The sequence below is a fragment of the Corvus kubaryi genome, unplaced genomic scaffold (genome assembly GCF_017639235.1).
Source record: "Corvus kubaryi isolate FWS band 111438036 unplaced genomic scaffold, C.kubaryi_AGA036_p1.0 64958, whole genome shotgun sequence".
NCBI lineage: Eukaryota > Metazoa > Chordata > Aves > Passeriformes > Corvidae > Corvus > Corvus kubaryi.
The window spans coordinates 120745-138505 of NW_024581641.1; the positions used below are offsets into that span (position 1 = coordinate 120745).

General features: G+C 36.2%; 1 protein-coding gene across 7 annotated transcripts in view; it reads left to right on the forward strand.

The window, feature by feature from the left end:
• Window positions 1-17761, forward strand: part of LOC121672781 (cadherin-19-like) — a 114728-nt gene that overhangs the window by 74381 nt on the left and 22586 nt on the right. For 5 of the 7 annotated variants that reach the window (XM_042045629.1, XM_042045627.1, XM_042045625.1 and 2 more), the window contains 7 exons: window positions 1462-1688; window positions 5033-5327; window positions 11775-11852; window positions 12795-12914; window positions 13562-13726; window positions 14680-14864; window positions 15926-16179. In XM_042045629.1, coding sequence (XP_041901563.1) covers window positions 1491-1688; window positions 5033-5327; window positions 11775-11852; window positions 12795-12914; window positions 13562-13726; window positions 14680-14864; window positions 15926-16179 — 1295 coding nt within the window. In that variant the 5' untranslated portion in view covers window positions 1462-1490. Of the gene's footprint in view, window positions 1-1461; window positions 1689-2844; window positions 2947-5032; window positions 5328-11774; window positions 11853-12794; window positions 12915-13561; window positions 13727-14679; window positions 14865-15925; window positions 16180-17761 lie in introns of those variants that run through there. The other 2 variants (XM_042045631.1, XM_042045630.1) reach the window with 2 other exon arrangements.

Genomic DNA, 17761 nt, shown 5'->3' on the forward strand with positions numbered 1-17761 from the left:
ATATTGCCTAGCCCTCTAATTTTTTGAGGTTTCTCTGCAGAGCCTCCCTGCCTTCAAAGGCTCCTCAAAGTTTTGTATATCTGCATCTTTGCTTAATATCCCTTCCAGTCCTGCATGAAAGTCATAAAGATGTTTAAGAATACATTTAGGAATACCACTAGTGACAGGTTCCCGGTTTGATGTCACCCCGTATCCCTTTGTGCCCAGCCTGTGAGCAAATTGCTCACCCAACTCATGATGTGTTTATCCAGCTGTGTATCAAAAATTTTGTCTAGAAGGGTACTGCGAGAGAAAGTATTGAAAGCTTTGCTGAAATCCAAAAAGATTACATCAACAGGCTTCCATTCATTAACTAGGTGAGATACCATGTCATAAAAGGCAGTCAGATTTGATAAGCAGTACTTTCTTCTCATGAAGCCATACTGGTTTTGACCAATTACTGTGATGTCCTCCAGGCGTTTCTCACTACCTCCCAAAACAACATTTTCGATAACTTTACGAGGCACTGAAATAAGACTGACAAGCCTGTAGTCTCTGGAGTTCTCATTCTTGCCCTTCTTGAAAAATGGGACAACATTCACCAGCTGCCACTCAGCTGGAACCTGTCTGGATTCCCAAGACCACTCAAACATCATTGAGAGAGGTTTTGCAATGACATCAGCAACTCTTTGAGGATTCTCAGATGAATCCCATCAAGCCCTATAGATTTGTATAGATCCAGCTGGAGCAGCGGATCCTGTAAAATTTCAGTCAACTGGGAGTTGATCATTATCTCAGTCATGAGCCTCCAGCTCAGGGCTCTGGGAACCCCCTGGTGCATCATGCATGTCAAAGGCAAAGGCAAAGGGTGTGTTAAACACCTCTGCCTCGTTCATGTCTCTGTTTGCCTGGGAAGGAGAAAGTTGTAAATTTTTGGTGCTTCTTCATGGGACCCTATCACTTTTGGCATTTTTGCAGGAATTTTGCTGAGCTGGGAAAGTGCGTAAGAAGAGGTTAAAAAAATATCTGCACCACTCCATTTCAACTGCCAGACATCAGGGCTACTAAGGCTAGATATTCACCCTTCAGGCAGTTCTGTGACTGCAGCTCAAAATGAGCCCTGTCTAAGCAGAAACATACAATTATTCCAATGAAATTATTCCTAGGCTACACAATACAATTACTCAGCCTAATTTAAAAGATTAGTTAATTGAAGGATTATTTTCCCTTTTTTTTGCATAAAAAGTCCCTGTGTAGGGTATTCATAAAGAAAAGTTAAGCATTTGACTTTCGTGTTAGAGACTGAAAGAATGTCTATTTTAATCAGAAGCAGACTTTGTTTCAGCTCTTTACTTTTGGGGACAGGAGGAGGTATTTGACACTGCAAATCAGCTGTTACATTAACACAGAATCAATACATAAAAGTAGAAAGACAGAAGTGATGTTTTGTCAAATTTTTCTTCTTTTTTGTGTGTTTCACAGATTAAGATTTATTGAAAGAAGGGTTCAGCATGAATTTTTCTGCATTTCTACGTCTCATGGTGATATTGGTTCAACTTTGGCCTTGCTCTCTCAGCCTGCGAAACTCCAGCGCTCAAAACACAGTTCAGTCTTTCACAGCAGTTCGAAGAGTGAAACGTGGCTGGCTGTGGGAGCCTCTTTTTGTGACTGAGGAACAGAATTCACTGGATCCTCTGTACATTGGACAGGTATGAATAGTCACAATTCAAGGACAGTACAAGGTTAGATTAAACATGCTGATTAGCAGCTCCTACCCTGACTTGGAAGACAAAACATCTCCAGCGACATGGAAATAGCAACAAATGTAGAAAGAAGAGATCAGGAAGACGTAATTAGGCAGTACTGTATCTCTCCTTTCCTATGACCTTGCTCAAGGTCAGAGAAGTCCAAGAACTGTAGGCCATGGCAGTACCAAGGACCTTCCTTCACTGAAGACTGCTGTCAAGGAAACTTCACATGCATGCTGTTACTAAAACTAGTTCCATACACAGCAGATTAAAGTATAAAGCTGAAAAGTTCCTTTCTTTCTTCTGAATGGAATTTAAGGACTCATTTATCAACATCTGGCAATTTGCTTGTACTATTTTTGGCACTGCATCAAAGCAGCCATACTGAGTGTAGTGTAGTTTACAAACAGTATTTAGCATGATTTTCTATTACACTAAGTAGCAGCTGATTTACCCCTCATTAATTTTTAATGAAGCTGATTAATACTAAATCCTTTTACCACTGAGAAACTACAGGAATCTGCATGGTTCATTAGATTAACGTAGGTTTAGCACAACGAGCAATTATTTTTCACCCTCCTTTAAAAATGTGCTTTAAGATAATTGTCTTAATGAGGGTTTATCTGCCCCCTTCTCTCTCTGCTTATCATTATTATTATATTTATTACTGTTATTTATTTTTGTATGCTAGAAGTAATTTTAATCTTGAGATCTAGTTTTTCTTTTCTTTAAGGCCCTTTTTAGATGAATGAACCAAAATAAGTTTAACTGCTAATTAACTAGCACTAAAATTTAATTGGGCCCAAAGGGTGAAGTGCTCAAAATTCATTAATTGCTTTTTCACAGCCTTTTCCAAGTAACTACTATGGAAGTGTGATGTCTCACTTCTGAAAGAACAAGTGAAGACTCACTATTTTTTAAAAAATTAATATTACTTTTGCAACACCTTAAAAACAGTTTCCTGCAAAGAAACTTCATAAATGTCATGCATTTTCATGATCTCACCTTTTTATTTCTCACAGGTTAACTGGGGATTTTATTGAAGAATACTGTTAATATATTGCAGTGTAACCATTGTCTAATCAGACATATTTAATTGTGTCTTTTTATTGAGTAGAATATGCGCTGCTTTCAGCAAATGAAGTGGTAGTCTATGATCAACACAGGAATTTTTAGTAATTAAGGCCATGAAGAAAACTGCATCAACAAAAATACAAAGGTAGACAGTCTCTGTTTTTAAATCACTATTCTATATCAAAATCTTTTTACAGTGAGAACTAAATTTTCAAATTTCATTTAACATAGACTCATTACTCCTTTTCCATTATCAAGATTAAGAAAAATAAATGTGACTATCAGCACTGCAATTGCAGATACACGAGGATGAGTACAAAAATTCTTGTTCCCAGTTCTCATTTACAGTGGTAAGACCATTTATTTTGTGCCCAGCCTAAAAAACCAAGTAAACTGAATACCTTTGCTATTCCTTCTCAGCAAATGTCATCTGTAAGAGACCTGTCATTTAACATGTTCAAGGTCATGAAATATTTGTAGATAAATGATTCTTAGTGAAATTGCTAAACACTGGTTATGTCTTAGTAGCCAGTCCAAGGCATGCTCCCAAACCCTAAGGGTTTGATGCATTCTGTGGTCACATCTGAGCCCTATTTTAGTCTAAAGAAGTAGATATAAATCACCTCTCCTATGTGCTGGGTTTCGTGATAAGGAAACCATGATCTATGGATAAGAAAGAATCTGTGTTGCCCCTTAGCGAGATGCCATATTTGGATGGTGTTAAAATGAGTTTGACCAGACCACTTATAAAGGGGGCAACATGGTCCATGTGTAGCACACAATAACTTATGTTGAAAATATTTAAGTTGTTTGTATTTCGAATGGTTCTAAACTCCGTTAGACTTGAAAATTCTGTCTTTTGTACTGGCAAGGATAATTAACTCTGAATATTTTAGGCCTAAATACCTTTAGAGAACTCAGAGCAGGAACTGAAAACCATTCCTCACAGTGTCCCTGTCACATTCTGAATAAATTATCCGTCTGATGCACGCAGACAATTATGCATTATGAAAATCTTACAAGACATAGGTATTCTTCCAAAGAAAAGTTAAAACTATTTTTGCAACTTCAGAAGTTATTACAAAATTTTTGAGTAGATCCAATAGGTAAATGGGCCCTATATACCCCATAGTTACTTTCCTTTTCTATGGCCTCGTAACCTGTAGTGACCTTTAGGGACAATAACCATAAGCAAAAGAGTGAGATAATTAAAGTCAACAGTTAGGCATATTTTTTGCATTTTAAATATGTTGCTTCATAAGAGAAGCGAGCTGAATAGTATATTTTTTTAACTTTAGATCTTTCAATTAGTATCCAGGCTCTTAGACAGTTTGTTCTAAAACCAAAATAAGTGAAGAAAAATTAGAGAATTAATGATATAGAAATTACTGTTCCTATAAAATTCAACTGTGGATACTTGACATATTAGAAAATTTAGTTATTGCTCTTAAAATATTGGTCTATTATATATTTGGATGCTCTACAACAGCTTAACATCTTTCCTATATTGTGGCACCCAAACCTGTTCCCAGCACTCGAGGTGAGGCTAACATTAACAAAACTGTTTTGTTGTCATGAACAAATGCAGCTGGACCAAAATTGTCTCCAAGGCTCAGCTTCATCAAAGGAATCATCACCATAAAGTTCATCTTAGCAATACAACAGAGGATGTAGATCATCCTGGAAGGAAATGGAAAATGTCTATCAATTTATTTCAGAATAAATAATACAGACTTACACCACAGAATGTCTTTCCACCTGTTTAATATTTCAACAGATACAGAACATCACTATTGCACACATTTACACTTAGCATTGCTGAGTACAAAAAAAATATAAACCTTAAAATGTACATGTCATCTGCAATAATAAAAAATTTAGATAATATTTAATGACCTATGCATAGTTTTCAGCAGAATTATAGGGGAGCTGATAAAGCAATGAACTAAAGTAGGCATTCCCTTCACTTCAAAGTAGCTGAAGCATCTCTTTTCAGGTTTATCATGCTTTTATAAGTCTGTTATATCAATAGTTTAAAATTACATATTTTAAATATTTTAAAATTAAAATGGTTGGCTGAAAATGTGACAGCACCTTCTTTCAAATACTAGTATCCAAGAAGACTGATTAGTGACAGGGCTCACTGCAGAATCAAAACAAAGCATAAAAGGAACATTTCAGAACTTTATTCCTCCCAAAGTATGACTTATTTTTCTCTTTTGTACTTTCAGCTGAAATCGGATTTAGACAAGCAGGATGGCAACTTAAAATACATTTTGATTGGGGAGGGAGCTGGAAACATTTTTTACATCAATGAATATAATGGCAAAATTTATGTAACACAAAAGCTGGATCGAGAAAAGAAACCTTTCTACACTCTAAGAGCACAAGCAATTAACAGGAGCACTCAGCTTCCTGTTGAACCTGAATCAGAATTTATCATCAAGGTTCGAGATGTCAATGACAACGCACCACAGTTCTTGAATGGACCTTATGTGGCCAGTGTTCCAGAGATGTCACCTGAAGGTATGATATGTTGTGAACCAAACTCTATTTCCTAATTTTTTCTAGATAGCTGTGTTGATATAAAATCTTAATAGCATATTTTACATGCTGCCTCTCAGTAAGAAGGAAGCAAATTGTTTTACAGCTCTGGAAATTTGCAAAGGTAAATTCTTAACTTGAAGGTTGTAAATACCTCTACTTAGCATTCTTGTTTTTAAATATTTAAGTACCTACATCTATCTAAGTCCTTTTACAGATTCTGGATACACACTTGGATTGACTATAGACATTTGTCTTTCCCATCAGTGATTCAGCCTTGAAACCTGCACTTGTTTAAAAATATAACATTCCCAGTCAAAATAGGTAGAGTACTAGAGCCAGTTGCAAAGAAAATGTGATGGCCACTCTCACTTTCTGCATGTTGCCTACCTATTTACACTGCCAAGCCTCTTTCCTATCAGTCAGCTTCTCTTTGTTTGGATAAGATTGTGTGCAGTAAAGGACTGCCTTCTGATTTCCTAAGTACATGAACTGTAATTTTCCAGTCAAGAGGAAAAACTTCAACCCTGTACCTCTTCTTTCACACTTTCACGTGACCAGAAGACCTGCACTAAGATCTGTCATGTGTCTGGAAACTTAATGTAACAAATGCAAAGCAAAGTCAGTATCTGACAAATATAGGTGTATATATGCATCTTTGTGTACATACACATATGCATTCATAATATGTGTACATATATGTTTAAAGCCTTCAAAAACCCCTAAGTGTGAATACAGCTGATGTAAAAAGGCATGTTATAGATATCTCCAACTAACTATCTTCAAAATCAAAGGAAAACTGGATTCTTCAAATCTTACAGAAAGGATCCCAGTAATCCTTTAAATTTATATGCCTACCTCTTTTGGTTATTTCCTTTGCAATTGATATTGAAAAGAAATTCAAATATTGTGCTGCTTTAAATGGTATGAATCAATGAGGTCATTAATGTAATAGCATCAGTGATCATAAAGAATTTTAAAAACTATGTTTCATTAAGCATTATCTGCTCAACTTTTAGAGCAGGATATGTGAATATTTGACAGAAAGCCATAACCTTTATCTTCTTATACCAGCCAGGATAGCAGTTGAAAGGAAAGGATATTCATGCCTGGTGTTTAATCCAAAGTGGGGTTAGCATCCTGATTTCTGCCAGGAAGCAGCAGCTCACCATCACTACCAGCGACAGCTACAAAAAACATGCATTTGATCAGTTTATTTGCTAGTGACCCTGCTTATACCACCTTCTACCAGGGAAATCACTTCTGATTGTTTCTTCACTGCCACTTTCTTCTGTGTAGACAGACTTAATTCTGCATCTGACCTCTTGGTCAAGTAACTTTTTCTAACATAATCAGTTGCTTGTTCAGAGGGTTTTCTAGCTTTTGTATCTTGCTCATTTACTCAGGCTTGGGGACAAGAAAATAGGTGTCTTGTCAAGGACCTCTGCATTTTTATTTCTTTTGTGCTCATAGTAAAAATGAGGACAGTTCATTGTCTAGAATTATCTGGGAGTGCACAAATTTAGGACTTTGGTAAGTCCTTCCTTTTTTTTTTTTTTCCCTGTGGTAAAGCATGGTTTATAGGCCACTTAGTCTCTTTTAAAAATGTTTTTAAATTACTGATTATTTATTATGTCTTCATTTATACTCACAGAGACTTGTAACCATTCACACAAGTCTATGAACAACTGAATTTCTTCCATTTTATCTTTCTGTCTTTATGATGGCTATATGAAAAAAAATAAAGAAATATAGTCAGGTAGGGTGGTACTTAAGGCCAAAATCAACAGTAATCTTTTCCCATATACCTGTTTCTCACCTGAAACCGTCAACAACCAGTTGACAAATGAGAAATTTCACTCTATACTGCCTTGACTTTGCTATAAAGAGATACACTAAAAATGAAAGGCTCAGTTGTCTTTGTCCACTCTCTTGTGTCATCTATTATATATTTACATTCCTAAAATACGGTATCATGTCAGCATAAGATTAATTAAGCTGCAGAAAATGTAATTTACTTTGTGATATTCCTGTAATATTATAAATGAAAGCTATTCCAGTGAAATATAGAAACATATGAAATGAAAATAAAAGTTAAAAAATCAGAAGTAACACCATGTCTCATTTGTCAGAATGGTTGAAAAATGAAGCAAGACCCCTGTTTGCCTTCTCTCTCAGACACAGACTTCCTGAAATAGTAAACTCACAGATTTATGACCATCCAGTGTATGATACATGAATCCAGGTCATACAGGATCTTAAAATATTTTCTGCATTACTGCTTCTACACTTGACTCTCTATCACTAATACCATAGCTATTCCAGAGATCATTCTTTCACCTACTTCTTACATGGTGACACTACTGGAATACTAATGTGTATATCTGGAATAAACAATGCAAGCGGAGTGTATACCTTCATAGTTGTCAGCTCCAAAACATGAAATAACTGAGCCAAACACCATGAGTACTTCTTGGTGCTCACTTACCCTGCTTCTCAAAAGGTAGGAACTGCACTACTGAGGTGAAAACTGTTTCAGTGTGCATTCTAAACCAACATTACCAGGAAATTTATAAACTCATAGCAGAGAAAAAGAGTGACCCACCGAAATTTGCAGTATTGATATCATAGTGGTTGCAACAAGTGCTTTTCTCCCAGTAAACTAAAACATACTCTTGCATATTAAGGGATGACGAACAGAATTCTTTTAAGTGATATAGTGCAATAGAGAGGCTTTCCCTTTGCTCTGTTTCTCTAGCTTCTGTTCAGCTCACTGATGCTCAATCTCCTAATAACTTCATCACCAAAAACACTCTTAGGAAGTGTGGTCAGTACTTGGGAAAGCAGGTCACTGCTAGTGCACATTTTGTCTGGAACTAAGAAAGCAAGTAGGGAATAATTCAGAGCTGGTCACTTGCTTCAGAGAACCACAGCAAAAAGAGAAAATAGGCCCAAATAACTTTGCCTGAAGTTAGTTACAAGTATGAATATATATATTAATGTGCCAACAAATTAGAATACATTTTAATTCTTTATTAGCTCTCTTTTATCTTCAGCACTAAATTTTATTAGGGTTTTATATGCTAGTATCACAGTAAATGAAAAGCATGTCAGCAAATGGACTCTTTTCTGAGAACACAGGACTCTGCTTTACCCTCAGGCATTTGGTACGATTTTACACTAAGTGTCTTCCTTATAGCTGTTAAACTTGTACAAATGCAGTATATCTGATGGAGTGGTTAGGAGCCAGATGCAATAATCTATCAGTACTTAATGTCTTTATAGATCTCAAGCTCTAGTTAGAAAAATGAATAGCTATTTGCCATATGAGGGCCCCATAGTATACCTAATGGGCTGCAGCTTTTAAATGGCACTACTATGTTTTCTGCAAGAAGGGTAAAACCAAGGCAGAGATACAAAGCAGCAGTTTACCTTAAAAAAAGCTAATCAAAAAGTTCAGTTGACATTTATATCACATGATGCTTGCAAGATCAGGACTAGGACTTTGGGGTTTCTTAATTTTTGGGGATGTGTGCAGTTATATATTAATTTAATGTTTTAAAATATATCATTTGTATCTGTTAAATTATTCTTCTCACAGTCATGTAGTTACAAATAATGTTTTTTTGGGAGTTTTTTAGTACAGAATATTAACACTGCAATTTCTGTCACTCAACTACAAATGTTAGGTAAATATGATTCCATTCTGAAAATGGTTTGAATTGGGTTTTGGGGGTTTTTTTGTGGTTTTTGCTTTTTTTGTTGTTGTTGTTCTCTTTTTTTTGGGGGGGGGTTTGTTAGGGTTTTGTTTCAGGTTTTTTTTAGTTCATTTTGGTGGATCGTTTTTTCTGATGCCTAAATTTATAAAGAAATACAGATTTCATGGAAGTGAAAAATTAAAAACTGAGAAAGTATTCTAAAGCCAGGGTAATATTTTTCTTCTGCTTACTACATAGCCCATACTTAACATAGAGGTTCATGTAGTTATCACAAAATCTTTTTTCTAAAAAAATGTTAGAAATGATAGACTGCTCTTTACATGGTCTCCTGTCACCCCAATTTAGAAATAAATAGTCTTCTTCTTGAGAGTGCAGGATATCTTTTATTTCTTCCCTCCAGGTCAGCTCCCTCTTTACTACATTCCTTTTGACTATTCATCTTTCCATTAATTACATCCACCAGCTGCATCCCACTGACTCCAACTGGACAAGGCCCTTACTTCTGCATTCTGAAATACTCTAGAAGAGTTAAGAGACAAGAATAAAAGTGTTCTTGGGTCCCAGACAAGAAGGAAATGCTGGATTAGGTTCAACATTTCTTTATAATGCTTAGAAACTGTGCGGAAAATAAATCTACCTTTAAATGTGTGAGATGCGCAAAAGCTGTAATGATAACTTTGAAGTCCTATGTATGCTGGATTTTATTCCTGATTTACTAAATATGATGCTGTAAATAAGTCCATTTCTAAACATGATTGTGGACACTTGAGTTTGTTTAGTAGAAAATGGCATTCATGGCAGAGTAAACCTGTTGGATCATCTGTAGTTCTTGACCCCTTCCTAACTAGCAATTTTTTTTTCAAAGCAACTCTGTTGTAGTCATGCTAAATTTTCTTAGAGGAAGAAATTTTCTGTGATTGTGAGAGCAATTTTCATAGATCACAGCTGATATGAAGTTAACAGTTGTATAGCTGAAGATTCCATTTACTCTTCAGTCTTATTAAAGAAATCTGTTATCTTTGAGGCATATATGTGCCCTGATTAAATATGAATCTTCAATTTTATCTTTAACATTTCTCCATAGCAATAAGATCTGTATATATATGTTTATGCATCTATACACATATCTAAAACACACATAAACATCAGATATTTGATATTGTAGGTGGGTTTCGAAGGACATATAGGTCCAAAATTTGGTGGGAATTAGTAACAGTTTAGTTTACTCTCTGCCTGAGAGAAGATAACATGCATTATGGAATCACTTCAAGTGCTGCTGAATAAAATTGAGAGAAAATGCAAAAAAAAATTTATTGAAATAAATTTAATATTTAATTTAGCATATCCTTATATGAGAAAGCTTTTTTCATTTCTATTTGAAAATAAAACTATTTAACTGCTAGAAAACCCAGCAATTATTGTAATTTGGGTTTTTTGGGACAAATATCAACTTTGCTTTTGTCATCAAAAAGTGTATTTCTGGTTGTCATGGGTTAGCAAAGCATAGTCTCGGAAGTGATGTTCTTGCAAAGGGGTTCTTACAGCTCCTCTGTGACCTGACAGAACCTATCAGCTGGCCAGTTTGAATATGGACAATTTTTCAAGCCACTTAAAATTCTGACCGCTTCTGTGAACCACACTTAAGAATAGACAAACCCCAGGCAGAGCCTCTCTCTCTCGTTTCCAGCGCTGGGACAGGTGGCTGCGGGCCCTGTGGGGGGGCCAGCGGGCCCAGCCCAGGCCCTGCTCGGGCCGGGCCACGGCCATCCTGGAGCCGATGGGCCCTGTTCCACCCGTGGAATGCCCCCCCCCCCGCCCCCACAGCCCTGCTGTGGGCAGCCAGAGCGGCTCGGCTCCCCCTCTCCAGTGTGGCCAAGATTCAGCCGAAAGCTGCCCACCACTGTCTGGCAAAGATCATGCGACCAACAGTGAAAAGCGAAATTCCAGCTGCAAGGCCTAGGTGAGATTAACCCTTTTAGTGCTCTGACGAGCTGAAAACCTGAGGGAAGAGAAAGAGGAGATGCTTAAAGCTGAAATTCTGTTGTAAAGCTATGATATATCAGAGTATCCCATTGTAATTTCATGAAGGCATGGGGGGTGGAGCGTTCAAACTGTACTTGTGAGCAAAGCACCTGCGCTGAGATAAGCAGATGCTGAAGCAGCTGTAATTTCATGAGAAGTTTGAACAGGGAGAGATGGAAGCGATGAGGACTTTTGCTCCAAATGGGAAAGGAGAAAACCTCAGTTCCTAGAGATGCTCCCAGAGATAGTCCTAGAGATGAAGATGAGGAGGACCCTTTGCTCCCAGGGAAGGAGAAGGGCCTCTGTTCTTAGAGATTAAATGCTCCCAGAGATGGGATGGGTGAAGAGAACTTTTGTTTCTGAACGGCTCAACCTTAAAATTGTACCCCAGTAATTCAAGAGTGGACCCTCGAAAGCAGTTGTGGGAAAAGCTGCAAGTCGGGGAAGGGACTCATATGCGAGCAGAGAACCAACCTGGGCGGCTGTCTCGTTGTGATGTTTTCATAGCATGAGCAAGAGAGACTCCTCTTCCTAAACGGACTGAACAAGGTTATTATGCAAGTAGTAAACAGACTGAACATCTTAAGGGTTGTCTTTTTACATTGTCAGTGGGAGAAGGGAGGAAGGTGGGGGGGAGGAGAAGTGTTCTGAAGGTGTGGTATGATTTTTTTTCTTTTCCCTCTTTTAGGTCTGCTAATAAACTTCTTTATATTCTTTCAAGTTTGGTGCCTGCTTTGCTTTTCTCCTAATTCTTATCTCACAGAAGGTAAACAGTAATGAGTATTTTAGACCAAACCACTACACTGGTCTAACTCCTTGCACTCCATATTTTCTTCTTCTTCTTTTCTCCTGCAGCATGACTATACTGCTGTATTGATAAGCAGGTGCAACTGTGTGAACATATGCCAGAAATTTTTAGAAAGTAGCTTGATTTCCTGCTGTTCCTCACAAGAAGTGATATTTGTATTCTAATTCAGAATCTAGGTGAGGAAAAGAGACAAAAATAATTATTACCTTACAAAATGATCTTACTGTGGGTATTTTTTTTTCCAAGGACAGTCATAGTGATGGTGCCATGAGATTGCTGTCAATCTTCTATCTAGGATATAAACAGCTTCCCATCGAAGAAGAAATCAAGCTCTGCAGTTTGATTCCACCGTGTTTTGGCACTGGAATTTCTGCCATGAGTTTTGTACTGGGACAAGCTCATTAAAGACTCAAGGATAAAAAAATTTATTGTAGCCTTGTTCTTGGCTGCTTTGCTTGTTAACAATAAATTTCTTTATCGCCAGTGGACCTGCTGGTGATAAAGTAACTGTGTTTTCTTATTCCTATGGGAATCTTCCATAAAATACTTTGAAAAATATACAAGAGAAGGAGAAACAATTTGCTTTGCTCCATTCACATATTAGGAAATAGGCATGATATATGTAGTATTTTAAGCTACATAAATGTAGTGCTGAAAAATCATATACTATTTACTTTTATTTTAATTGAAAATTTGAATGCAACAAGAATAGCTGCTGAGGAAATATCTTCCCTTTTTGATGATAAATATTGCTAGGTGCCTTTTGCTCCTGTAAATTTTTATGACTGTTTATTAATGTAACCGTTATGCTAAAAGGTTTTTAAAGAGTTTATGTTCTGTAATTATGAGAAAATTTATACAAGAAGAAAACAAACATAATCTATTTTATTTTTCCTTGAGGTACTTCGGTTACACAGGTAACAGCTACAGATGCTGATGATCCTTCTTATGGGAATAGTGCTCGTCTGCTTTACAGTCTCGTTCAGGGACAGCCTTATTTCTCTGTGGAGCCAAAGACAGGTACTACAAATGAATTTGTAACTTGACAACATTCATAAACTAATAAGATGGATGAAAAGCAAAATTTTCTTTCTTGATTTCAACACAAAGATCAACTGATACCACCCCACACTCTTACATCCCTGCTTAGTTCCTAGATTTGAAGAAAATCAATTTCTTCTTTCCCATAGGATAATGAAATTCTTGCTCTCTAGAATATCCAAACTTTATTTAGCAAATTATCTTCTTAGAATAAAGAGTTGGATTCTGAATATCCCATTCAATAAATTAACCTAGGGACACTTCCCAATTAACAGCTCTATGACACATCATGTGATATTTCTATCTGTGTGTTAGAGAAACCACAGATACGTGACATCCCTCCAAAAACCAAATTTCTGAGATAGTTATATATGATAGAGGAAATATATGGAGTATTCTGCTCCCCAGAACTCTAAATATACAGAATGGATTTGACATACAGCATACTTGCTACCTTGAGTACCTATTCCCTGTATTAGGACAACTGTGCTGTGCACAGTCTAAAATGTAAATTCATAACTGGGTCCAGTGATAAATTTTATACCCATATTATACTAGAGACCCATGTCAGATGTTGAGAAAAAAATGAGACTTATATGCTATTATACCATACTTTTTATTTTTAGGGGTCATAAGAATGGCTTCTCAAATGGATAGAGAAACAAAAGATCAGTATTTAGTCATCATCCAAGCCAAAGATATGGTTGGGCAACCAGGAGCATTTTCTGCAACAGCCACTGTTACCATCAACCTCTCTGACATCAATGACAATCCACCTAAATTTCAACAGCGTGAGTACAGGTTTCTTACTGTAATGGAAGTCTTGAGGAAATTTAGATCCACTGTAGCTCTGTTAGGTTTGCTGGTAGGTCTTTTTAGAACAGGGCTGTGCTTTGACTTCAGCATACAGCTGTAAAAAAGTAAAATAATGGGAAAAAAAATTCCTCACAAAAGCTCAAAAACCAAGAGGAAAAGAAGACCTATCATTGCAAAAGATCTCAAGCCTGCTGGTTTTACTTACCACTAGACTTTGGAGACAAATTACTAAACTGCTTTCCTTATAATTTGTACTACCTCAGCCTAAAATCTGGAAAATGGGATATTTAGCACCATTTTCACTCACCTTCTTTCTTCTTTTCCTCTCTTCCTTTTTTCTGACAGATACTATAAACTTTTTGGCAAATGATGTGAGCCTCTCTGTCCAGGTAGTTTCTAGTAGATGTGGGAGCTGCTTATTGGGCTACCAGGAAAAAACTGTGCTGTTGGGAAGTGCTGCCCTCCACTGTTTTTTACCCTGTTCATTCATAGTGTTGGAATGGACCCTTAAATGCCATCTAGTCCAAACCTCCTTCAGTGGGCAGAGATGCCCAGAGCCACATTCAAACTGACCTAGAATTTTTTCACAGATGGGGCATTCACCATCTCTCTGGGCAACCTCTGCCAGTGTTTCATCACCCTCATAGTAAAAAAAATGTTTCTTATATCTAATCTAATCCTTCCCTCCTTCAGTTTAAAACCATTACCTCATGTCCTTTGCTCTATACACTGCTGAAGTAGGCCTGAGAGGGGAGGACTCCCAAGGGGGAAGATTGTCCTGCCCTTCAGCCAAGATCGATACAATGCCAGATTATGTCCATTGCTCTAGTAAAAGGTGGAGGCTTTTCCCAGCTCTCTGAGACGCTCAAGCTACAGCACTTATTAACCATGGCACATCACTAAACTTTGCCAGTATTTGTTTCTTTAGGACTCTACTACATGAGTGTCTCTGAAGAGGCTCCCGTGGGCACCACCATAGGCAAAGTCTTTGCAGAAGACAGCGACATAGGGGACAATGCAGCCATGGACTATTTCATTGAAGGAGATAACTCAGATGTTTTTGACATCATTACTAACAATGAGACTCAAGAAGGAATTATCTTACTAAAAAAGGTGAGATTCCAGAAACTTAAAAAAAATCTCTAAATATCTGAAAGAAATTCCTCAAGCAAGTTGGATGTGTAAAAAAGGCCTATTGCTTTGGATTCTACTATTTTTTTTTTCCTCTGGGCTTTGTGATTGGATTGGAATATTATGAGGGATAAAAAGAAAAATGTTTTTCTTTCTGTTTACATTTTTGACTCATTGCTATTATTGCTGAATATAATAGTGACAATCAGAGTATCTTAATGTTATCCCTTGCTGTGCAACACATTGTATCTCATTGTGAGAAAATTTTCTATCTCTTCCATGCATCATCTTTAAAGTCTTTATCAGTAGATTTCAAACAACCTCACCTCACTTCCAACACCTCCTCCTAAGTGAAACAAGAATTTATTACTGTATTAGATAGTGGAGTTTTTGTTATGACATAGCTTTGAAAAGATATTAAACCCAATCAAAAATACCAGTTTATAAATTAAGAAATTTAATATTCTTTGATGCTGTGTAATTTATTTTGGAATCACACAGAAAGGGTCATCTCAGGGATCATCTGAAATGAAGATAGAGTTCAATAGCCTAGTGAAATCTAGGACTCTGAAGAATTAAACACTATAAGTGTGAGAGTTTTTTTGGTTTTGTTTTGGTGTTTTTCTGTTTGTTTTGTGGGTTTTTTTTAGTTCAGGAAGCTATTTACTTAGTGGGTCTTTTGTTTATACATATATATATATAATGTATATTTCAGTAGATAAAGACTATCTAAAATAATAATGTAACTATGTGTTATTAGAGGCGACATTCTATGGAAATTCTTTTTTACAGTGTTGTTTGTAGCATTAAAGCCAGCGTGAAATGTGAAATATGAAAGCACACAAGCACAGTTTAATTTTAAAGTGTTTTTAACATAAAAAAGAAACCTTAGAATTAACTACTTTTAGAAGTAACAATTTTTTTAAACATTCCCAAAAGAATTATAGCATTAGTTTTTCTTTAACCTCACACCATTTATTGAACTATATTTAATTTAAATATGAAGAAAGAAATATTCCCAATCTCACTTTCTTTCTTGACAGAGAGTGGATTATGAGAGCAAAAGGAGATACAGTATTCAAGCAAAAGCTGTAAACAGATACATTGATGAGCAATTTTTGAAAGAAGGACCATTCGAAGATACAACCATTGTCAAAATCAATGTGGAAGATGCTGATGAGCCTCCAGTTTTCACCTCAGAGAACTATGTGATGGAGACTGCTGAAGGAGCGATGAGTGGCTCACTGGTGGGGGTTGTAACTGCTAGAGATCCAGATTACGATGACAGTCCAGTCAGGTACCCGTCTTAAAATGTGAACAGGCCTCAAATGTAGATGCAGCTGGTATTTCCAAAGGGTATTTCTGTTCCTTACCATGGCTCATAATTACAGTTAATCGTGTTTTCACTGTGATAGCCAAGGTTATTGCAGATGTCATAGTTTAACCCACATAGGCAGATAAGGACCCTACAGGTATTTGCTCACTCCCTCATCCACTGGGATGCAAGAGAGAATTGAAAGTATAAAGTTGTGAAAACTCGTGAGTTCAGATAAAGAGAGGTGTTCATTATCATTTTTAATAATATATCAAAAAAAGAAGAAAATAATAATAATAGTACCAAAGAAAATAACAGAGTGGAAATATACAAATCGACAACAAATCCCCAAGAAAAACAGGTGATGCAAAAAGACCCAAACCAATTGCTCCCCACCAGCCAGCTGACATCTCAACAACAGATTCTGCTTTTTATAATATCAAGGATAAATAATTTTGCTGTCTCTTAAGGGAGAAAACAGGTAATTAATCTTTAACATGGGATTTATAATTAAAATAGCTTCTTGAAATGCCTGACATCACTGTGTACTATGCAACTTAGTCAAACAAGGTTACAGTGACAAATGGTTGAGACACAGAATAATTTATGGTGTGTAGATTTCTAATACCAGAAATGTATATATATTATGCTATGGCTTCAGAGCTTTAGGTAGTGATATTTAATGTTTTTCTATTCATTTACTGTTATTTATTAAGCTAGTAATAGGTTAAATTAAATAAGGAAAAATAAAAATTTACATGTACTCTTTTTGTTCCCCCCTCTAAAAGGGCTCATTTGGTGGTTTGTTAAGGTGACTGCAACATCTCCTGTGGAACAATTAAACATTAACACATATCTATGACTTCTTAGTTAGAAATGTTTTGGAGGAACTTGCTTCAAATTGAATATGTCTGTATAGTCCCAAAACAGTGATACAGGTATTGCATCACTGAGTATTAAATAGAGTATACCACTTCTAATATAAGATATTTTTGTTGGGCCGAGTGCCATGCAAATGAATCTAATTTTGAAAGCATTGCTATCATAAATGACAGCAGTGACTTATAATATAGAAAACAACTTGTGTTGCTTTGTGGACTCCAGGTTTCAAATAAACAAATTTAAAAAGACGTGCAACAAAACCCCACTATATCAGAAATAAAAAATAACTAATACTTAATACAGTTTTTCTGAAAAATGTTTATCAAGAATCAGATTACTAAAAAAAGCCCAAACAAAACAAAATAACTATGTCAGAAAATTATAAGTACTTTAAATAGAAGCTTATCGATATCCAAACTTTTATTCAAATTATATTATTTTACTTACAGTGTTGTGCTGGTTCTTTGATTAATCTTCTTATTGATTTTTAAAACAGACAAAATGTAGCTGTAAGTAACAAGTTAGAGAGTCATTTAACTTCTGACAGATTGTCTGAGCTGGAGTCATAAGTGTCAACAGGAAACAGAAAGACCTTGTCAAGCAGAATTACAGATACAATAAAACAGAATAGTTACATGTGCACATTCCAAATTGGAGAAGATATAATCTTTCAACTATTCAA